General features: G+C 33.8%; 2 protein-coding genes across 2 annotated transcripts; both read right to left on the reverse strand.

The window, feature by feature from the left end:
- Nucleotides 1–2: 2 nt before the first annotated feature.
- On the reverse strand, nucleotides 3–12,015 carry LOC136042778 (skin secretory protein xP2-like). The gene is made up of 5 exons (XM_065727730.1): nucleotides 11,986–12,015; nucleotides 8,622–8,705; nucleotides 5,178–5,262; nucleotides 684–782; nucleotides 3–256 (listed from the first exon to the last, which is right to left on the reverse strand). Exons 1-5 carry the CDS (start codon nucleotides 12,013–12,015, stop codon nucleotides 3–5), a joined length of 552 nt encoding a protein of 183 aa, XP_065583802.1.
- Nucleotides 5,170–20,474, reverse strand: LOC136042779 (troponin I-like; the record flags this gene model as incomplete). The annotated part of the gene is made up of 5 exons (XM_065727731.1): nucleotides 5,170–5,262; nucleotides 8,622–8,705; nucleotides 12,703–12,966; nucleotides 16,507–16,648; nucleotides 20,431–20,474. Coding segments are annotated over 3 exons (294 nt in total), but the record flags the coding sequence as incomplete, so codon positions are not given.
- Nucleotides 20,475–23,378: the final 2,904 nt, after the last annotated feature.

A 23,378-nucleotide genomic window follows, 5' to 3' on the forward strand; every position in this document is an offset into this window, starting at 1 on the left:
ACTTAACTTTCAGCCGGGGCTTCCGCGGCAGCTTCAGGCGCAGTTTCTGCAGGGTTTGGTTTGATAGGTGTTGCTTCAACGGGGGTTGCCTCTGCAGGTGTTCCTTCTGCAGGTACTGCTCCTGCAGGTACTGTTTCTACAGGCAGTGTTTCTGCAGGTGATGCTTCGGCAGGAGGGGCATCAGCTGCTGGTACTTCACCTGCCTCATCAGGAGTTGATTCAGGAGTAGGTGCTGGTTCTCCATCTGCTGGTGCAGCTTCAGTGGATGAACCCTTAAAATTGATTTTATTTACTTAGCTTAGTTAGTAATAAAATAAAAAGAAAAGTAAAAAGCAAATCCTAAGCTTTGACAGAATATAAGCAATTGCACAAAATGGAAATAAAAATGACAGTACGCCGCATATCATGCGTTTCAAGATCAACATTTTAGGCAATGGCATCTATTGTCTAAAAATGGCAGCCTCTATAAGTATTGACCATTCTGTTCAGTTTCTTGCCTCAGACTTAATTGACGTTTAAGTGCTTTCAATTGCAAAAAAAAAAATATTTGATGTATGAGCTACAGGCTAGAAAACGAGATTACAAGGTTGATCAAAATCTAGACTGACAGACAAAGAGTACAAACAGCATCTATGACGACACTTAATTTCATCCTTTTTATTCGTTGCACATAAACAAATTACCTTCAGTAGCAGGTTGGTCTAAAGCTGACTGATCAGGAGCAGGCTGCTCTATGGTAGCTGGCATTGTCTCGCCTTCAGCTGGGGGTGGTGGGTTTAGACCTAGTTGAAATATTAGTTAAGAATACAGGAAGCTTAAAGTTAAAATTCATTCACCTAGTCCATTTTTACATGAATAAAGCTACTTTCTTAAAAATCGCTTTCTGATTTGCAAAGTTGTATTTTGTGACCAGGGGAAATTTACACGCCCCCCCCCCCCCCCCATCGCAACTGTTGTCTGAAAATTTTGCATTTTTCCAATAATTCTCTATATGATTTTGTTACTTCGGCGTTTTTTCGAAATGCGTTTTTTTTTATCAAAATTCGGCTCTAAATGGCCAAAATTACATGAAAGGAAAATTTATCAAAATACTTTACTGAGTCTCTCACGATTAGGAATTAATGTCCCAAGGCATTTAGATTGTCTGTTAAAAGAAGCTTTGCCTAGCTTATTACCTCTAAGCCTTATTCAAACTACTGGGGACTGGTATGTAATAGCACAGAGTCTTATCTCTACAGAGAGGGGAAAGGGAAAAGCTCCCACCCCTTAATAAGATACTTATTATATTGTTTCCTTTTCCCATCTTAGAGAATTTACAATATATCGATAAAAAATATATGAGACCAGTTTCCTTGGAAACTGTGTATAGTATCCCTCTTAATAAAGATTGCATAAAAAAAACTAGTTTTTCTAACTGAAAGTAAGGAGCGACATTAAAACTTAAATCGAACAGAAATTACTCCGTATAAGAAATGGGTTGTGCCCTCCGCAATCCCTTGCAATGTACGTTTTTATGTAATTCCTGAACGTTTTTGAATTAATGCATGTTTGATTTTGGCTCTCCACGCATAAATTATTAAAATAAAATTTGCATATTAATTCGTTTTTTGGCTAAATGGCTTTTTCTTAGTTTTGATCAGACGATTTTGAAAAATAAGGGGTGGGGAAAGCCTAGTTGCCCTGCAATTTTTCGGTTACATAAAAAGGCAACTATAAATTTTAATTTTTAACGAATGTTTTTATTAGTAAAAAATATACGTAACTTAAGAGTTAGCTTACGTAACAAACTTTTATATTCTTAAATTTTTATTATGTATATGAGGGGTTTTTACCCTCGTTAATACCTCGCTCTTTGCACTAAATCGTAAGTTTTGTCCCAATTCTTTAAGAATGACCACTGAATCCGAAAGGCCGTAGAATAAATAGTTGAAATTACTAAAAATACTATAGCAGATGAAAATGAAAAAGTTTGTGATACCTTGGATGTGAAGGAAGATTTGTTTAGTGAGGAAGAATTAGCGACAGTACTAGAAGGATTAAAAAATAATAAGGCCCCAGGTGCTGATAGTATGATTAATGAGTTCCTTAAATATGGTGGCTCTGAGGTTAGGAATAAGCTACTGAAGATTATGAACATGATTTTTGAAAAAGGGGAAGTACCCAATGATTTTAGGAAAACCTTAATTAAACCACTGTATAAGAAAGGTGACAAGAGTGAATGTCGGAATTATCGAGGCATTAGTCTGGTCTCTGTAGGTAGCAAATTACTGAGTAATATGATACTTTTTAGACTGAGACATGCGGTAGACAAAGTTTTAAGGGAAGAACAATGCGGTTTCCAGAGAAATTGCCTACGGATTGTTCTGGGTACCCGGCTGACTGACCGTATTTCAAACAGTAGGTTGTACGAAAAGTGTGGTTCAATCCCGCTTTCTGGGGCTATAATGAAAGAAAGGTTGAGATGGCTAGGCCACGTTCTACGGATGAAGGATGACAGATTACCGAAGATTGTCCTTTTTGGCCAACCGTCTGTGGCTACACGGAAAGCAGGTCGTCCTTGTCTGGGTTGGGAGGATGTCATAAATAAGGATTTAAAGGAAATGGGAACTTCCTGGGAGGGTGTAAAGAGGGAGGCTTTAAATAGATTAGGTTGGAGGAGGAGCGTGCGTAGCTGTGTTGGCCTCAGGCGGCTTGGTACTGCAGTGAGTTATTAGTAGTAGTAGCAGTAGTATAAAGAGCAAGGTATTTATCTCCTCCTAAATACCTCGCTCTTTATGCTAAACTATTTTTAGAACCCCTCATATGCGACATAATCTCTGTTCGTTTTAAGTTTCAATGCTACTCCTTACTTTCAATTGAAAAAAATTTCCATGTTTATATTTTCATTGTTTTTTTTATGGTAATTTTAGAAAATCCTGCGCCCTTTTCATTGAATTTCTGTTCCCCCATGACATATTTCGCCAAGGAAAGATCCTCCCACATAGCTCCCTCCCCTCAACTCCACCCTCTCAACTTAACTCTTTCTCTCAACTCTACTTTATTAAACATTAAAAACTCTAGCGTAAAGAGCGGGGCGTTGAAAAGGGAACATCCCCTTTCATACACGGATTAATAACTGTTCGTTTTAAATTTTAATGTCGCCCCTTACTTTCAGTAAAAAAAATAGTTTTTTTTATTTAATTTCTGAACGTTTTTGAATTAATGCATGTTTGATTTTGGCTCTCCGCACATAAATTATTAAAATGAAATTTGTATATTAATTCTTTTTTTGGCTAAATGGCTTTCTCTTAGTTTTGATCAGACGATTTTGAGAAAAAAAGGGGTGGGCGAGGAGGCCTACTTTCCCTCCAATTTTTTGGTTACGTGTAAAGGCAACTAGAACTTTTAATTTTTAACGAACGGTTTTATTAGTAAAAAATATGCGTAACTTAAGAATTAACTTACGTAATGAATTTTTATATTCTTATATTTTTATTATGTATATAAGGGGGGTTTGTCCCCTCACTAATACCTCACTTTTAACACTAAAGCTTAAATTTGGCCAAACTCTTTAAGAATGACCCCTGAATCAGAAAGGCCGTAAAATAAATAGTTGAAATTATTAAAAATACTTTAGCATAAAGAGCGAGGTATTTAGGAGGAGATAAACCCCTCATATGCGTAATAATCTCTGTTCGTTTTAAGTTTAATGCTGCTCCTTATTTTCAGTTGTAAAAAACTTTGTCACATTTAATTTGTCTTTGTTTTTTTTTTTTATAATAATGCTAGAAAATCCTGCGCCTCCTTCATTGAATTTCTCTTCCCCCATGACATATTCCTCCAAGGAAAAATCCGATTCTTTTGATGTATCTTTTACTATCAAAATTCCGTTTTTTAGAGCTTCGTTTACTATTGAGCCGGGTCGCTCCTTACTCAGTTCGTTACCACGAACTATTTGATTGCAACATGTACACATGTATGAAGTTAAAACAAACACCTTTGATAAGAAAAGTAACTATCAACGATCCCTTGGATTCAGAAAAAAAAAAAACGGACAAAAACCATAGACAGTGCATTCACGTTGACTCAGCATAAAGCTCTGTGTCTCCCGTGCATATTATTCCCAGCCTGGTCCCGCTGAGCAAATGGCCAGGGAAACTAGGGATAGAGATCAACCAATTGCAAATTAAAATTTCTAATACCCCATTAAGGACCATAATCTAACGGATGGTAACTCGGCTCCCCTTCAAAGCTCTGCGCACTTTCAGCCCCGTATGACAGTAGATAAATATGCCAGAATGGCAGAAGGTTCGGAAATTTGTCTTTAGGAGAGACCTGGTTCATTCAATTCCACAACCAAGGGTCAAAATTATGTTGTGAATAAGACAGAGAGCTTCATGAGCTTATGTTGTGAGAGCTTAAGAGTATATAAGACAGAGCTTAATAAATGCACATTAACAGAAACTAGATATTTTATACCTTGCTGAGATTTAAGTCCTTCAAGGATTTTCAATGTGTATGACGGAAAGGCACAAAGAGAGGCCTTGGAGCCTTTTCCTCTCCCATCCTAAGATTTAGAAATACTGGCACAGTGTGCTCCTTGTGACTTGCGACGATTCAGGGACTATTTAGGGAAAGGTTCTAAATGTTTAACATTCTAAACCTCTAAACCTCTAATCCTTATTCGCTCAATAATGGTACTAGAATACTTATTTAATTTAAGTTGAAAATTTAATGAATTTAACCAAATTTAATGTAGAACAGATTCAAGTCATAAATTAAAATATGTATTTTGCTTGTTTTCTTCTCCTTTGGTTTTAAGTGAAGATTGAAATATGTTATTATCGTCTATTAAAGAAGGAAAATAAAGACTAGAGAGAAGCTAAGCCAAGGCATTAGTTGTTGTCCGAGACTAAGGTTTCTTGATCCTATTCCTCATACTTTTGTGCATGTTATTGTGATTCACACCATTTCAAGGATCTGTGGAATGAATTCTACAAAACTATTGGATTTGTTGAACTTTTTTGAAAACACTGCCTATGGTTTCCCTTAATTTCAGCGTCAAAGAAAATTTAATGCCCCTGTAATAGTTCAATTTTATAATTTTTTTGTCATAAATATAATATGCTCCTACTAAATTTTCCGAATTTGTTAAAATACATAGACCTAGTATTTAATGTTAAAAATATATAAATTACCTTCTACTGGTGCAGCTTCACCTTCAGCTGGGGGTTGTTCTTCTCCTGCTGGTGTCACAGCGGGAGCACCTTCCCCTGATTCAGCCTGGAAAAAAAAACTTTATTTCGGATTTTAATTGAGGAGAGCCTTTAATCTGAGCATTGACACCAACAGGGAGGGGAGAAAGTAGCAATTGAAGAAACAAAAAGCACCAGGGAGTGTTGTATTTTACATCATTATTGTCAGGAGAAACAACCTTCTTTCCTTGATGTTTATTTTTAGGAGGCCCAACCGAAATACCTATTCCTAGGTTTGTATCAAACTTCATGAATATTATCAACACTAATTATATCCTTATAGCCCTGGTTTATCCTACCATAAAGTAAAAACAACTCCAGAATCAAAATGGCGCCATATATTACGACATGAGAGTCTCCAACCAAATTAGCTAAAAAGTCTTCTAATTAATAACTGCTTTTGGAAGGTGACTGTTGGCTATCGAAGGATGAATCATTCTTTATGAAGAAGCCTGGTATATCAAGCCAGTGGAACTAAAAGTATTTTAGATCATAAAATCCTATTCAAGAGAGTAAAAAAGGATCTAGTTACAGGTTTCTGCATAATTATTGAGTCAAAGCCGTTCTGCCACAAGACTTTTATGATGAATATGTTTCATCACTTGGAAATATCAGATTTAAGATTCACTAACAAGACATCAAAGTGAGTACATATTCTGAAATTTTTAATCAAATTTTCTTGACAAAGCAGGTAAATATTATCTAACCTAAAGGCCAGTTTATAGATCTATAAGCTATTGGTATCTTTATTTTTGGACAATTACCGATAGGTGAATGATTTTAGTTTAGGGGGAGCTTATATTTTGGGCTTTGGTTCAGATATTTGTAGCAAGAATAATACAGGTGAAAATTCGCACGAATCTATAATCTACCTTTTGGTGTGAAAGAAAACTTACCAGTAATTTCTAACTATTTAGTTTTAGCAGGTTGTAGCTTTGCTATAACCATGGTTGGCTTAGATACATCTTTTTTTACCTTTCATTTTAGCAGAGATTAGCTTAATTAATTTTTAAACAAAATTACTTCTAGAAATACAACTTAAGAAGTCTACAAATTAAACATTGATTTGTGAATAATTTTCTATTTTGATTATCAATATAAATAACAGCTAAATGTATTGGATTTTCAATAAACCTTTTATAGTTTATAACTTAGGTTACATCTTGCCTTTAGATCATCAGAGCAATACGTCTTACTAAATCAAAGGTATTCCCCCCCCCCCCCTTTGCATACAAGTCCAGTCGACATTTCTCGTCATGAGTCAACCCAAAAATCTCAATCATCCTTAAGCTTCTCAATCATACTTAGGGCAGAACCTTAGTTCTGCCCTAAGATGGATGGATGGATGATAGACTATCTGTCAACAAGTGAAAGTGACATCATTTTTACACATTCCTGAAAAAGGCTTATGCCAGCTCTGTTATGGCTTTTTCTTCGATTAGCCATAATCTCTCACTCAGCGGTCATACTCCTGTCAAGGCTTTCACTCAGCTATCTGTCCTGGATTTTTCTCCCATGAGCCATGGATTGATGACAACTTGATTTTAATGGTACCTTAGGCTACGCTAACATGAGTAAGATCATTCTGACCAGATTCTCCATATAAAAATCTTACAGCTGTTTTGGCGCTACCCAAATTCCAATTATCAATCCAATAGAGCTTTTGTATTTAAGGACAGAAAATGCTCCTTGAGTGTTAATAGCAGTAATAAAAAATCATTTAGTTGTATGTTTTTTTAATGGGAAAATTTAAATTTTAACTATATTTAAAAAGATGTTCCTAATTCATATATTCTGAAATACTTGTTCGATTTTTTGGCAGCATTTATTCCACATTACTTTTTATTTCATCGCAGATTTTCACCATACGCTCTCAAAGATGGTTGACTGCAGATCTGGAAACATCTTGCCAAGAGGTGTTTCCACCCCCTCCCCTTGGATTCAACAAAAAATAGAAGTTTCGAAAAACCAATACTCATGAGGGGTTATTAGTTCTGGTTTAAGCTGGTATCCACATGTTGACAAAATCACTATCGAAGCTGTTATTCTCTCGTAAATTTTGCAAAAATACCTCCCCCACAAAAACATCTCCTAAAGTTTGTCACATCATTTGTCTGATCTCATTTAATGTTTGCCTGTCCAGCCTTTTTACTACACTCTCACCAAAGCACAAAGAGTTAAAAAAATCTAAAAAATACCAAAAGGGCTTTAAAAATGATATAGGGTCAAGGTAAGTTCTCATGCTCCTTTCGAGTCCTTTCTCCTACATAAGTTCAAACAAGCCATTCTGATGGGGAGTAAAGATATCCTATGCAGAAGGTCCCAAATTAATGCTCATTCTGATCCTCCGATTTCTGGTATTTTCTCCAGCCTTACACTCCTACCCAACCCTAAAATCATCGTAAACGCACGAAGGGGAATCCTAATTACTTGCACTGTGGTATCTACCTATCACATCTTAGATACCAATACAGTAATGAAAACTCCCACCTTGCCCATGAGAAGCTTTTGGTACAGAGCTCTGAACTTGGCGCCTCCTCCAAGCCCGCACTCCGACACGTAGATTGTACTACAACACCATAGGCAGGAACGCAATTTTGTTTTATTGCACACACAGCTTAGATACCAATATTGGTATCTAAGCTGTGTTGCCAGTTTCCTGTTTCCAGTCGCTAGCATCGCTACCGCGCACTGTGTCCCAAAAATAAATCGATTTTTCATAACTATATTGGTATCTAAGCTGTGTTACCCATGACAAGTATGGGAAGTATTGTATATCCTCATTTTTGAGTGTTACAGTTCAAGCAGGAAATAATATGTTGTATCTCCTTTATCTTTTTTACCCTTGATAGTTAAAGAAAATTAAACATTATCTTTACCGGGACTTAATTGAAGAAAACAATAGTGTGACACTAAAGAGGTAGTTTTTAAGACTAGGAGAAACTATATTTGCTAAATCAGCTAACTTTGATGAATTACTAGACTGGAATGGGTTTTGGATGTTTTGCAACTATTTCAAACTCTTCACTATTAATCCATGGTCTAAATTTTCGATGAAGAGTGTAATTACACTTTCCGTTTATACAAATATCATCAGATTTATATTAAAATTGAACATTTTGAGAATTTCAATTTAGGCTTTTGCACATGGCAATATCGGGCATAAATTTGATTGAGCCTGTGCAAGTCCTATGATATTCGTACAAATTTAATCACGAACTCTAGGGATTACCATTACCATCTTGAGAAGGAACATATTTTTTGTCTCCCATTGGAATTCTTATATTCTAGCTGTATAAAAATGATATTTATCCCTCTTCCTGTTAATATTTAGGCATAAATTTGATGCAACAAAACTATTTACAACTGGTTCAGTGAATAACTTACAGCAGGTGAATCTTCTGCTGCAGTTTCTAACGTAGCTTTTCCTTCAATGGCACCTTCTGCACCACCTTCCGCGCCTTCTCCTTCCTAGAAAATCATAAAACCATAAAAATGAGCACCAAGAAAAATTAGGAAAAGTCCAATTTCAGTTGAAAAACTGCCTTCATTATCATTAGACCTTCTCCACAAATTCTTGAACCTCTTTGAAATTTACGCTAAGGTTTAAGAAGAAGCACAATTCACTGTATTCTAAAACTCGGGCACAATATTTTTAATTTCAATATATTTGAATATCTTTCATACCTGGAATTCAATAATATGACTGCTTTTCTTCAAAAAATGACTAAATTACTTTCAATAATGTTCTATGCAATCAAAACTATTGAAATTTTCGGTATTTTGTACCGAAGGGGCATGTAGCTTACAAAAAACTTTACAAAACGTATCAAAACTTGTTAATATATATTTTGCAATTTTCCAATGGTCGAATAAAAAATTCGGTGGGAGGGGGTTAAAACCGGTAACATCCCCCCTAGATACACCTTTGTTTGAGCCCAAATTGACTGTTAACTGAATTGTTTTTTTTTACTTAAGTAAATGTGAGCGTAACAAGTAAAATGGTCATGGTTGTAGCAGCAGCTGTAACCAAGTAAAGAGCAACCAAAAGTTAAAAAACGCGTTTTGAAAAAAAACTGCCAAGTGAAAAAATTTCCTATGACACTGACTCACGAATGGTAACTATTATTCGGTTCGTCTTAAAAGTAAAAGCTTATTGCGATACAGTTATGTCGAAAAAAGGCCTGAAGCCCCTCGAAAATGGCATCAGATCAATATCAAAAGTTTATCATTAGAATCAGCATGGAGGAAAACCTTATTATAGTTAAACCTTATTATCGGAAAACCCTTATGAAGGAAAACCTTATTATAGTAGGAAATTATAGTCCCTATCCTTGAACAACAAGGAAAATGACTTTTTTATTATTATTTTGTTAGCTTTCATTTGAAAACTATTGCTCATATATTAGTGCATTTTTATCAATTTTACCATTCGTGTGTACGATATAGCACTAAAAACAAAACTTTTGGCGCCACTTCTTAATTGGAAAAGCTCTGAAGTAGAAAACAGGTACTAATTTAATGGTTCAGATCCCTTAACTGGAGTTTACCCTATACAGGTAATCTCCATATACAGAAAACCTTATACAGGGAAATTACAGTCCCCCTCCTTGAACAACAAGGAAAATCCCTTTTTTTTCATCGGTATCACTGATCTGTCTCCTGTTTTTTTGTTTGTTTTTTTTTTCTTTTTCTTTTTTTTTCAACAGGCCTAGTGGGCTACCAGAACATCATAGAAAGATGCTTATAGACTCACTCAAAAGCCATTTCTCATATAAAAACAGCACTTTTGGTACCGTGTCTAAACTGGAAAAACTGGAGCTATTGGGCTAGCAGAACTTATAAGAGTAATGGCTCATTTAAAATCTATTGCTCATACATTAGTGTGTTTTTTTTTTTTTTTTATCAATTTTCCCATTAGTAAATGCTAAAAAGCACTGAAAATAACACTTTGGTACCGCTTCTTAAGTGGAAAATTACTGAGGTAAAAAACAAGTGCCATTGTAAAAGTTATGCTCCAAAACCCTTAAGTGGAGATCTACAAGAACCACTCCCGTACATTCCCCCTCTAAGGCCCCTTAGTAAGCTTCATAAACCGTCTGATCATCAGTAAGCTACTGAAACATTAGCAGGCTGCCACACAATCGTAGATGGATGTTTAATGGCTCAAATGAAAGCTATTGCTTATATTGAATAAGTTTTTACAAATTCTACCAACTAGTATATTTTATATACTTACTGTGTTTACTAGTTTCTGGGGAAAATTTGCAACTTTTTGTCAGCGTTGAAGAATTAGCTGCAATCTATTAAAAAGTGAACCACAGCCCTAGTAACTAAAAGTTGAAAAATATTAAAACAGTCTTTTTTTTTCTTATTTTTCACACGCCTAGCGGGTTACTAGACCATCAGAGAGAGATCCTGAAGAGCTCATTCAAAAGCTATTTCTCATATGTACGTGGTTTATATAAATTCTGCAATGTCAAGTCCCATATGACACAAAAAAATGCACTTTTTTATACCATTTTTTGAGGGATGGGATAAGTGGGCTACCAGAACATCTTAGATAGATTTTTGATAGCTCATATAAAAAATACTGCTCATACTTGCTTCCTCCCTATAAATTACACCATCTGCAAGTTACAAAATAACACTAAAAACGGCACTTTTGGTGCCATGTTTCAAATGGGAAAGCTGGGGCTAGTGGACTACCAGAACTTTTCAGAGTGATGTTTAATGGGTCATTTGAAAACTTTTACTCATGTCTACGTGATTTTTAACAATTCTATCATCCGTAAGTGAGATAAAGCAGGAAAAACAGCACTTTTGATGCCACTTCTTAAGTCTTTTGGTGCCACCACTTAAATCTTGAAACATAAAACGCTATCATTGTAACAATTATGGTCCAAAATCCTTAACTGGAGGTTTGCAAGAATACCTCCCGCGTGCTCCTCCTCCAGGCCCTCTTAATAAGCTATGCAATTAAAGCCCAAAAATACTGCAGAAAACCTTGAAAGCAACGAAAGCATTCAATCTATAACATAAAGTTCATGTTTTTATGAACTTTATGTATCTATAACACAATACATGTTTTTCAGGAAAGTTTGTTTTTCGATGAGCAAAAAACTGTTTTTAATCTTTTTTTTTAATTAATCTATTATAAAACATCAAAACGAAAGCGTTACAACACTAAGTCACTTTTTTTTAGACACATGCTCTAAAAGAACAGAAATAATCTAATAATTTTCTGAAATAGAGATAAGCCATTATCCCCCCCTTGTCTACAATTACAATGTTTTTATCCATAATAAAATAGAATGAAACTAGTTCATTGAAAATATGCCTACAAGCAAAATACCTTTGAAAGTCTACAGTAGGTAAATTGTTATCATCATCTTATCACCACTAACAAAGAGATAAAAAAAAAACTTCATTTGACTCGTTCAGGAGACAAATTGATTAATTCGATGTTTTTACATTTTAAAGAATTTTGCGTTAAGCCAAATTGTTCATTCTCAGCATTCTATACTCAAAAGAAAAAGAAAAACTGTCCGACAATTTTTAGAAGCTAATTAAAAAAAAAATAATTATTGGTAATAGATGTTAATTTACTGTGTCCTTTGTTTTATTTCTTTATTGTTTAGTCTTTTTCGACTTATTTAAAGTGTTGCATTATATTATATAGCGTTTTATTTAAATAGCTTTTTGAAACCCAAAGCAACAAAGAAAGAAATGAGCCGAAGAATATCTTTACCAGATGTTTGATAATATAAACCAGCGACATATTTATTAAAAAAAAAAATTCATGGTCACTTTGCGGACATAATCAATTTGGCTTCTGGGCGGCTAAAGTAGCTTAGGAAGTTTGGCGATAAGATCTCAAATGTATCATCGCAATTTAGAGCAACCAAAATATATCAACTAAAATTTCTGACCCATTAGACATCAAAAGTATTACGAAAATACAGAATGCCTATCAGGCCAGGGACACCACTTCACGATGATTTACTACATGAAATATTCACGGTTTCTTGTGAAAATTTTACGATAGCTCTTGTCTCATTAAAAATATGAGAGGGCAGCGATCTCTAACTGCTCCGTCTCCAAGACGTCCCTGCTTCAGGCCAAATTGTAATCCGTAAAGACAAGATAAGCTTGTTACAAGAATTACAGATGAAAGTGGTTAGGAATGTTATAAACAAAACATTAAATAAAATTAAAAATGTGAATCGTAAATAAAAGCTATAAAGGAATAAAATAAATAAAATTATTAGTAGATTAGCCTCCGGGACCGAAATGAAGGGTGGAAGAAAGGTTAGAAAACGGGCTATACTAACATTAAAAGCAGGAAATAAAGTGAAAATTAGCAATTTAAATATTTAAATTAGTATGAAAAGAAATAAAGTCTAGTACCTTGAAAATAAGTATTTAAAGCGTTAATATATTGCATTTCAAACTTGCTGAAACATACCTTTTTCTATTCTAATCTAGGTCATCTAGGTAAGAAATAAAGAAAGTCCGAGGTAAAGGTCAGGCTCTTCCAGTTGTGGACACACTAAAACTAAGAATAAATAAACAAAAAGGGGAGTAGGGGTGGGAGCAAAGGGATTGAATGATGTTGAATGGACTAGGCGGCCGCTTCAACTGGTACGGCGTCTTCGGATCCCGGGGCTCCTGATTCGCCTTCAGTTACTTTCTTTTCATCGCCCGGTTTTTTGGACCTCTCGGGCTTTTTCTGAAAAATAGAAAAGAAATATTTTAAAACAAATATAAGAGTTTCTACTATTTTTGAACACTGTTAAGATCTTCAATTATGTAATTAATGCGTTTTTAATGCTATATAGCAATAAAAGTAACTTTGCCCACTATGGATGCTACTCTAGTTCTCAACACACATGTTAATATGATATGGTCACAGCCTAAGAAAACAAAGAAATTCTTACAACAAGAACAACAAAAAATATGACATACGCTTCTTATTATTGCTTGTTTGAAATACAACAGGGGCAGGATTATAATGCGCATGACTTTACATTGTCATGCATTTATAAAAAAAAGACCCGTATGATGCTGCTGTTGTTGTTGTTAGGGTCTTTGGGTGGATTGTTCTTTGTACATATTATTTTTATTTTATTGTTACTTAAAAATTATTGAGGAGACTAATTTGGTTTGTTGAAGAAGACTTTTGGGCTGTTGGATTAATTTGAGCACTCTCTCAAATTGTAATTAAGCCTTTTTTAGTCGGTTGTATTTGGATATTCTATATCTTCATAAAAAAAAAAAAAAAAAAAAAAAAAAAAAAAAAAAAAAAAAAAAAAAAAAACTAAGCTTTTTTACGTGTGTTTATTGATGATAAAATCCTTCTGTAGTATCTTCAACTATTTGTCATTTCACAACAAAGTACGAAAATGTTTATTAGCCTACTTGCCGTCTTTGCATTATTACTACCCAAAACAAATGTCAGATGACAGTCACAAAAGAAAAACAAAGCGTAAACTCTTTTGCGAGGACTACAAAAAAATAAAGTTTTATGCCCCAATACATGGAATTATAACTCCCCTACCACCACTACTATCTCTCCCTCCCAAAAAGTGCTGGAAGTTTCAACTAAATATCGCAGTCAAATTGACCAGTGTCCGTTAGACGTAGCCAATCAGTAGTCTGAAGCAATCAAGTGATGCTATACAACGGGTAACAGTTTCTCCGAAATATTTCTGCAATCAGAGTCAGTAATTTTTGGATGCTATCAAAAGAGCATGTTTTTTTATGCCCAAAAGCATTAGATAAGCGAATACATCTCATTACAGAGATTACAGGTAAAATATGATGAATATTATACACATTTTGGTAGCTATACCCTTTTTTGTCCCACGGCAAAAGGACCTAGTCGAAACTTTTAGGAACAGTTAAAATTTTTTTTTTTTGAAGGGGGGAATGAATTTAGAGTATTGTATCAAGGAGAAGGCTGAACTTTCGATTCTTTAGTCACCACACCAGGGTATACGTAACAGTTTGTTCCTTATGAACGCTGTCCGATGGGCTCATTGGCAAGTTAATCTATAATTAAAGTATACTGGTTGGGGCCTTTTAAAAGTGTTGCATGTTTTATTAGAATTTTAAAAGGGGTGAAACGATTTTTTTTCAAATTTTGGATAGGATCTAAAAGGACATGTCCAAACTAAGAAATAAAAATCTAAGAGCCAAGATGGACGAAAATAACAGATCTGAGTGGGGGAAAAAATTAAGAATGTGAGCCCTGTGCTGCCTTGCCAAGAAACAACCGTGAAAGTAGATATTCTCATATTTTGCGGTAATTTGAATTTGAAATATTAGTTACTGTGATAAATAGGATAGGCTGGTCAAAATATCTTCCTAAAAACATTTCTGATAGCGAGGAATCTTTTTTTGTTTTGTTTTAGTTTCACCAACAAAGCTATTTCTTGAGAAAACAACTTAATTCGTCAAATATTTGGATAATTTCTTTCGTAGATATGCTTCCTGTGCAAGGGAGGGGGGGCATCCTTCAGGCCTAAGCCCCTTAAATTTCAATTAATGCTTATGCTTCACGCTGCTATCACTAAAATCGGGTCTCAACGATCAAGTGGGTGCTCCTTTAATCTAAACTCATGGTAGTAACTTGCTGATCTCGGAACCAGCGTTGCCACTGAGGCATAATTGCACCACTCTTGGTAAAATTGCACAATTCCAGCAAATGATGACACATGGATACCTGTAGTCATAGAGGAACTATCATGCTTTCTTTATAATTCTAATGATTTTCCAGGATACAAAAAAAGTAATTTTCATCTCTGTTTTCGGATACCTGGATACCAACGTCAGGAAGATGCTGCCTCAACTTCAAACCCAAGAAGGTAGGACCCAAGCACCGAAGAGTAGCCATTTAGTGCTTGATGTTTCGTTTTTTATGTCTGCAGATTGGAACACCAGTTCAGATTTAGGGACTCGTTACAGCCCTTGGTCAATAAAGTATTATCTAATCTAAAAATAATTATATCAATAACATATCAATATTAAAACTACATGACATTTAACATAGAACACAAAATGTTTTTGGTACTTCTTAGAACCTAAGTATATACCCCAATTTTCTTTGGAATAAAATCAGCAAATCAGACTGACCTCAGGCTTCGAACCTCTGTTTGACAAAACTGCCACACAAAGCGACAAAAATGAAATTGCCAGAGCCAAAGAAAAGCATTGTTCAGGCATCCCTAATATGTCAATAGGGATTCTGATAACAAAAGAATTTGGCAAGAAGAAACTTCGAATTATTTAGAATAAACACGCACCGTGATCTGTCTTCTGGCAAAATATACGAAATTCTACATTTTTTTAGATAGGAGATTGAAATTTTTGCTATAGAGTTCTCTGATGGTTTGATTTTCATTAAGATTATATGACTTCTAGGGGGCGTTCCCCCTATTTTTCAAAATAAGGTAAATTTTCTCAAGCTCGTAACTTTTGATGACAAAGACTAAATTTGATGAAACTTATATATTTAAAATCAATATGAAAATTCGATTCCTTTGATGTATCTTTTAGCATCAAAATTACGTTTTTTAGAGTTTCATTTACTATTGAGCCGGGTCGCTCCTTACTACAGTTCGTTACCACGAACTGTTAGATATAATGGACATCAAAGAAAATCTTTGAACAGTTTGAGAATATTATAAATACTTAGGTGTCTGCGTCAGAGTTTGCCAGATACTAAAAAAAAAACAAAAAAACTTGTGTTGGCAGAAATCTCACCGAATTAACAATTTGTATTGATTGTTAACGTTCTCTATTTATGAACCTTAATTTCTGGAAACAATTTCAGTAAACAAAATTTCGATGGGGGGAATCCAGGAAAACCTGAAAAATTTGGAGATATAGCCTCCGTTATACTTAATAACAACTTCATAATCTATGTAGCTACAGTCTACTTAGTTGAGTCAATCTCTAGATCCAAAATAATCATTTCAGGAGGAGTAGTAGTGTAAGTCTGATTTTGACATAACTGTTGGAAAAATATTTTGAATTCCTATTACAAAAAATTACCCTTGCATCAATTACAAGGCCATTACCATTTTATCTGACATAAAATGCCAATTCTGCTTATTCATTTCTAGGGATAGGTGTTTAGAAATACATTCATGTCTTAAGCATTTGTTGAGAGCTCCTATAATGTTGTTGGTGTGTTTCAAGCATAGAATAAATGAAGTATTTGTTACTTTTTCAGAATCGAAATAAATTAAGTGTAAATATTGATTACCTCCTTATCTTCTTCTTCCAAAGTGAATTCCTTCTTTTTGACTTTCTTAAGTTGGTTGCGGAAGTTAAATTCAGCCGCCTTCTTTTGTAGCTTTGCAAACTTATTCTCATATTTTGAAACTTTCTTTAGTGTTGGTTTGACACTAAAAATGAACAAAAATTATGGGTCTCAGTTCTGTCAACTTGCCTTGACTTTCAAATAAACTTCTGTATAATTTAGACTAGGTTAAGCGTAGATATGTATGTTATAATATTTGGAAAATCCTGAAGTTCCAAAAATAGCATTAAACAATAAAATGGTTTTTAAAAGGGACCAGTCTCAATTTTAGCTGAAATACTAAAAAAGAAATTTTTATAAAAATAAATACATCAAAATAATTTACTTTGTACAGCGATTTCAAATACTTGATTTCAATAGCGATATAGCGATTTCAATACTAATGAGTTACAGATCACTAAGTTAAAAGTTAGTTATAAAATTTATTAATACAAATAAAATTTGATAATTAAGAAAAAAGGTGGAAAGCACCCTAAAAAGTGGGGAGATCTTGATAAAACCCACACTATTTAATGACGCATGTCTGAGAATTAAAAATTAACCCAGGGCAGGTGATAAGAATCCGTACCTAAAATAATACAAAATTTGTAAAGGACCATTATAGTTGTGTGTTTATTTGTTGCTGCTTTTTCTTCTTTTTTTCTTATAGTTTAAAGTGAGTGGCTGTAAAATATCAACGGAAATTGAAAACTCTAGTGATCATTTTAAGTAATTACAAAGTAAATACAGAGGAGATATAATCTATCCTGTATGGGTGCTATGGGGGGGGGCAGATTCTCTATTATTGTAGAAATAAATGTACTTTAAAATAAAATATTATCTTCATACGATTATTTGAACCAAGGAGGAGAGGTGGAAGAAATATAGCAAGGGCAATACTTATTGGAAGAATACTCCTTGAAAAATACCAAAACTATGAACCTGAAATTCATCTTTGACACCCCAACAATGTTTTAAGGAATGTGATTTGTAAGAAACAGCTGAAGTTTTCTAGGCACTGTTAAGAAATTAAATCAAAGTAAACTGCAATTGTTAGAGGGGAAGCTAGTCCCACTCAGTGTCGTTACTAGCCAAAATGTTGGGGGGAGGAACAAGAGATTTTACCGACTGGCTGGTCATTTTTACTGACTGTTTCTAGTCAATAATTTGCATAATGTCTGTTTTGAATACAATACATAAAATCACTGCACGAGTCGGTAAACCGCTGCATTTAGCAACCGAGATTTAGATATTGGCACATATCATCTCACTATTACAATGTTGTTTATTTAACCAAATGGAAAATTGTGGCACCATCTGTAAAATCACGACAGAAGTTGGCAAAACTGTGTTTTTTACCAACTAAGTTCGAAATTTCTGTAGATAATTTGTCAGTATTTTCGTGGTCTCTATTGAACCGAACAAAGAATTTTAGTGGTGTCAGAATTTACTGACTTTTTTTTTTTTTTTTACCAGGTGACCAAAAAGACCAGAGGGAGTCCCGCTCTCCCCATACGTGAATGTCCTGTACCCGCTCACCTTTACGAGAGCCATAATATGATATTATGCTATAAGTGAATACAAATTTAAAGAAAGGATACTTAACTATAATATAAAAAACCCACGAGAAGTGAAGTTTGGTGACAATAAAATAAGACAAAAATAGAATACTATATTAGTAAAATTGTTTAGTCCATTTGTGAATTATTAAATTGGGGGCTTTGACGTCGGCTGACCGCTTCAAAGATAAAGAAAAGTCTATTATTAACTCGATTCTTCACCTAGTTCATTTTAGTTCATTATTAACGCGATTCTTGAGGATACTGTTTTTTTTTTTTTTTTTTTTTTTTGCTTTGACTAGTGATAGAATATAGTGTCTCACCACGGATTTCAACTTAAGATTTGGGATTTACCAAACACCGAAGAACAGGCAATAATATTTTTCCAGGATAAGGGGTTGTTGCCCAAAACAAAACACTGTGTCAATGGACACACCATGACTTTTTACTCTTACAAGAAGCAATATTTTTGGAACTGTAACACTGCGTTCATGGAGCATATTTCCCAGTTGTAGTTTTCACAACTCTGCTAATAAATTACCGTATTCTATTTTCATCATATTTTTTTTCCATTGCCATTAACTAAACTTCACTTCTCGAGTGTGTTTTATATTATAACAGGCAGGAACAATGTTTCTCAAATAAAAGCTAAGAGCAACCTTGAAACTTAAAATAAACAGAAATTTTGCTGTACATGAGAACGAACGCGCCCTTTCGCCAACTCCCCATTCCACACACTAAAATTTGTGCCTTAGGAAAATATTTTTGAGCGTAGAAAATATAGTCAGGTTGTAACTGTAAGCGCATTATTTACCAACTACTTTTCAAAACATGTAAATTCAAAATCTTTTTGTTTCAAACAAATATGAGTAATTCTGGAGGTATTATGATAAAATAAATAATACATTTTGTTATATCACTCTTATTGTAGAGTGTCCACTTGTGAAGTAAAGGGAAAAAAGATCAAATCCTAGAGTAAAGAGCAACGGGGTTAAGAGGGCACATATTGAATTGGGAAATTATTTATAGTAAAATTTCCTTATAAGATATAGATAAAGAATCGCAGAGGCAATTGTTACTATTTCCCTACAAATATTGGCAACAAAATATATATATACAATCTGACAAAGGAGTATTGAACACACAAAATGGCATGAAATAATTTCTAATGCTATCAAGATCTCCAAAAATAAGACACCAGTCCTATCATCTAAAAGCTGTATTTTATTGAATTTTATTTATATGTGTTACTACAATGTGGCTGGCCTGTCGGTAAAAAAAAAGTCAAATTTTAGCACGAAGTTTGAGTTGTTTTTTTTGTTTCTTTCAAAGCACTTGTTTTGTAATTTAACTAATTTTTATGACAAGTTTTACCAAAATATCAATCTTGGTCGGTAAAAATTACCAGCTGTTTCGTTAAACCTGCCCCCCCCCCCCCCCAGCAACCCACAAAAATTACTGACGAGGCATCAGCCTGAAGTAGAACATTTTTCTTTGTAACTTTTATTTTTTTGGCTTTATATCAGAACTATTTTTCTTGTTTTATCTATAGTTTAATTATGTGTAATATATTCTGCATTACAAACTTGAATTTTCTGAGGCCAGGCAACTAAATGAAAACTTTTGAAATCGTATTAAAAATACTGGACTTTTACCATAACACCTTGTCCTAAAATACTTGAATTGGTAAATAGATGCTTGATTTTTCATTCACTTTTACTTCAATTTCAGTGGTATTGCCATTTTGCAGTCACCATAAATGTATGTATGAATTTATTTATAACCCATCATATAAAATAATGAAGTGATGGAGTTAATTGAAAAAAAAGAAAAAACAAAAGAAACAACATGTCGTAATTACATTCTAAAACACAAACAAAAATAGTTCCACGTCAAAAAACAACGTTTTGCCATTCATGGCCAGTTTGCTTATTGCACATGTGTACATTCAGCTCAGCTAACTTAGCACACGGGGCAGAAAAACTAATTTTTTCATGAAATAGGAGTTCCAGGTCCACGGAGGAACTCGTAACAGAAGCTTAGCAAATTTGAAGTAGAACTTGCACTCTATGCCTCTTCTCTCTCATTTTCGATGGAACAGGAAGAAAAATTTTATCTTAAATGCGAGTAAATAGTCTAGCAGAGACTATACCTCCTTAGGAACGTTGGAATTTCTCAACTACGTAAATTATCTTTAAGTCTTTAAACTATCCGATTACTTTATCCTGGCTGTTTGTATTTTGATAGGTGCTCTGTTTTGAGGGTTCAGTCAATATTGATTCAAAGAGGAGCTTTAACATGCAAGGATAGAAATAATTACAATACTTACAATTTGCCTCGGAGGTCGTTGACTTGAATGTTCAATTCGTTGATCTATAAAAAGCGACAATATTGTTAAAATTCTGTATGGGTTAGAAAATCAAGGGAATATACTCATTCTTGAGTCGTTGAGTAGCGGACAACCCCTTTCATATACGGAATAATTTCTGTCCGTTTTGAGTTTTAATGTCGCTCCTTACTTGCAGTTAAAAAAAATAGTTTTTATATTTAATAATAAGAAGAACGGTAGCACTGAATTCAAACGAACGGTCTGTCCGAATATAATCTTCCCTGCAATGGCAATTGCCAGCTCCTCTAATGGGGCATGATACCCTTGGCTTTATACAAAACTACAAAAGACACTATAAAAAAAATTCTTGCTTTAAAATACACATGAAGTTGTATTAATAAGATTTTTAATGTTTCCTCCCATTTTAATCCACGTTTTGTAGTTGTTTATAAATGATATATTTATTTAATTGATCCAATTTGTTCACAATGACCTGATGCTACAGAGCAATAAAGAACAAATGTCAGTTCTACGCAGACGCAACAGTTTATCTGCAACGAAGAAGAGTAGGGAAATATATTACTAAGGGACCTGTCTGGTCTCATTAGGAGGAGGGGACTAAATTACGGTAGAGAAGATTGTATTTTGAAAAACTTTATTAGGAAAATTCTATGGTTTCACTTTTTTTTTTGGTATAGCGTTTCCTTCTCAGAAGTAGTCTTGTGTAGGGTTACCAACATTTGTATATAATCTGTTTCGTAATAAGTTTTGTTATATGTGTAAAGATACGAAATAATAAAAGCGGTATTTTCTAGGTAAATTCTGTGTAACTAACTAAGAAATTAGTAATTTGTTTTAAATCAGAAGTAGGAACAAGTAAGATATTATAGCGAGCGTTGACGGCTTCGTTTAAATTCTCCGTATAAAACAATATCCTGTACTTTTTGTGTGTGTGTGTGTTTATTGTGATTGTTCTTTATTTCTGGACTATGGACTTTTACTTCTGGACTTTCTTTTATTTCTGGACTTTTACTATCAGAGTGCTATTTTCATCCAGAAGTTCATCTGCAGCATTACCTTTTTCGGGAAAAATTTATTTTGATGAGTAAGATGTCGAACAATCTAGCTTACTAACTTTACAGAAGGAGACAGCTTATTCTGAATATTATTCCATGTTTATTCATATATTTTGCGTTTTTATACTTGGCACTGTAATAAATTTTCATTTGTGTATTTGTGATTTTATTATTTCACTATTTTTTATCAGTAGCTAGCTGATTGGTCTAACTTGAGCAAGAATGTACTTGATGGGAATTTCAAGCTCATCTCTTCAATATTGGTTAATGTAAATACACAGTAAGTAAGTGCTTTAAAACTTTGAAATTAAGAAGGAGTCTTGAAGATGAACTGCTAATTTTAACAAAAATAATAAAAAAAACTCTGATATTGGTATTTAGTTTCTCTTCAGTGAATATAATAATTGTTTTGGTTATAATTAATTATTTCAATTGATCATAATCAAATTAGATTAATTGTAATTCAATTGTCAAATTATATGGTAAATCATAATTAATTATTATTTATAAAAAATTTTAGTTATAATTACAATAAATAAGCAGTATGCTTTTAATTACTGTAATTAATTTCGTTTGGAGTTTGTTAGTTTAAGAATAATTTTTTTTAATTCACAACATTAAGATCAATTGCAAAAAATATAACTGTAATGACAACAGCTCAACTGTTAATTTTAGGTCTTTTATGAATATGTTGATCTACAAACCAAAGGCGTCAATAGAGGATCTTTCCAAATGTAGGTATGTATAACTCATGAATGCATAAAACACTCAACCACCCAAAGAGGAAAGCAGGCGAAGCATATGCACTTACTCCTCTGAAAAATCATTGCTGATATTTTACGGCGACGCTTGTGAGGTTCAGAAAATATTAAAAACATAAACGGAACTGTGGAGTGCTGAATAAGCTTGAGCTGTGCCTAGAATTGTAAGTTATGTATTTTTATGGTACTTTATGAAGAAATCAACATTTTAGCAGCAAAATTACATAATTAATAAATTTTGAAAGCAAACTAAAAAATTGTTCCTGGGAAGACTTTAAAACTTGGTCAGGAGCTTGTTTTCATCTCTCTTCCGTTTTTTAAGGTCTAAATAGTTTGCTTCTCATGATTGTGATGCTTCTAGGTGATGGTTATGATGATTCTATGGATTTTTACGTTAGCCCAGCGCGAAATTGTTTGTTTATGTTGGAAAGGTTATACTTCACATAGCCTAATCTAGCTACTTAGAATAGAAAATTACGTATATTGGACGGAAGACGCTTAAGACTACATCTTGAGATAAATATTTGAGCTGTTGAAGGCAATAGATATGGGGCAATATTTGAGCTGTTGTGGGAATTGTTAAGTCAAGTCATGATAACTGTAGAAAAAGCCTTCTTAAGTGGGCATTTCAACCCAATTGTAGAAAAAGTTAATTTCAGTTAATACTTGATTTATGTGCAGAATGAGGATTATGCTTAACCTCACCTTTCGATATGAATACTTAAGCTGCTTCAGCACTGTTTAAATGATTTTCTATGCCAATTGCATAAATTACGTTGCTTTAAGTATAACCTTTCACACTTAAACAAGTCCTTTAGAACTAGGTTCATGTGTAAATACATATAACCATCATTTTCACCATCTAAAATCATCACTATCAACATTTGTCAACAATTCAGAAACTAAAACGTGAAATGACGGCGAAGAATCAAGCGTGCAAGGCTTTCTAAAAAAAAGGGTGGATCAATATTTATCATAGTTAATGAGTTTTTCATTCAGAAATACCATTTACTACTGCTTTGTTGACTTTTCAATATTTAATATGAATTTACGTCACGTAATATATAAGCAGAGCTCAAGTCTGGTTCTTTCACTGTCTATGTTAATTCAC

This window comes from Artemia franciscana, unplaced genomic scaffold (genome assembly GCF_032884065.1).
Source record: "Artemia franciscana unplaced genomic scaffold, ASM3288406v1 Scaffold_1985, whole genome shotgun sequence".
Classification (NCBI taxonomy): domain Eukaryota; kingdom Metazoa; phylum Arthropoda; class Branchiopoda; order Anostraca; family Artemiidae; genus Artemia; species Artemia franciscana.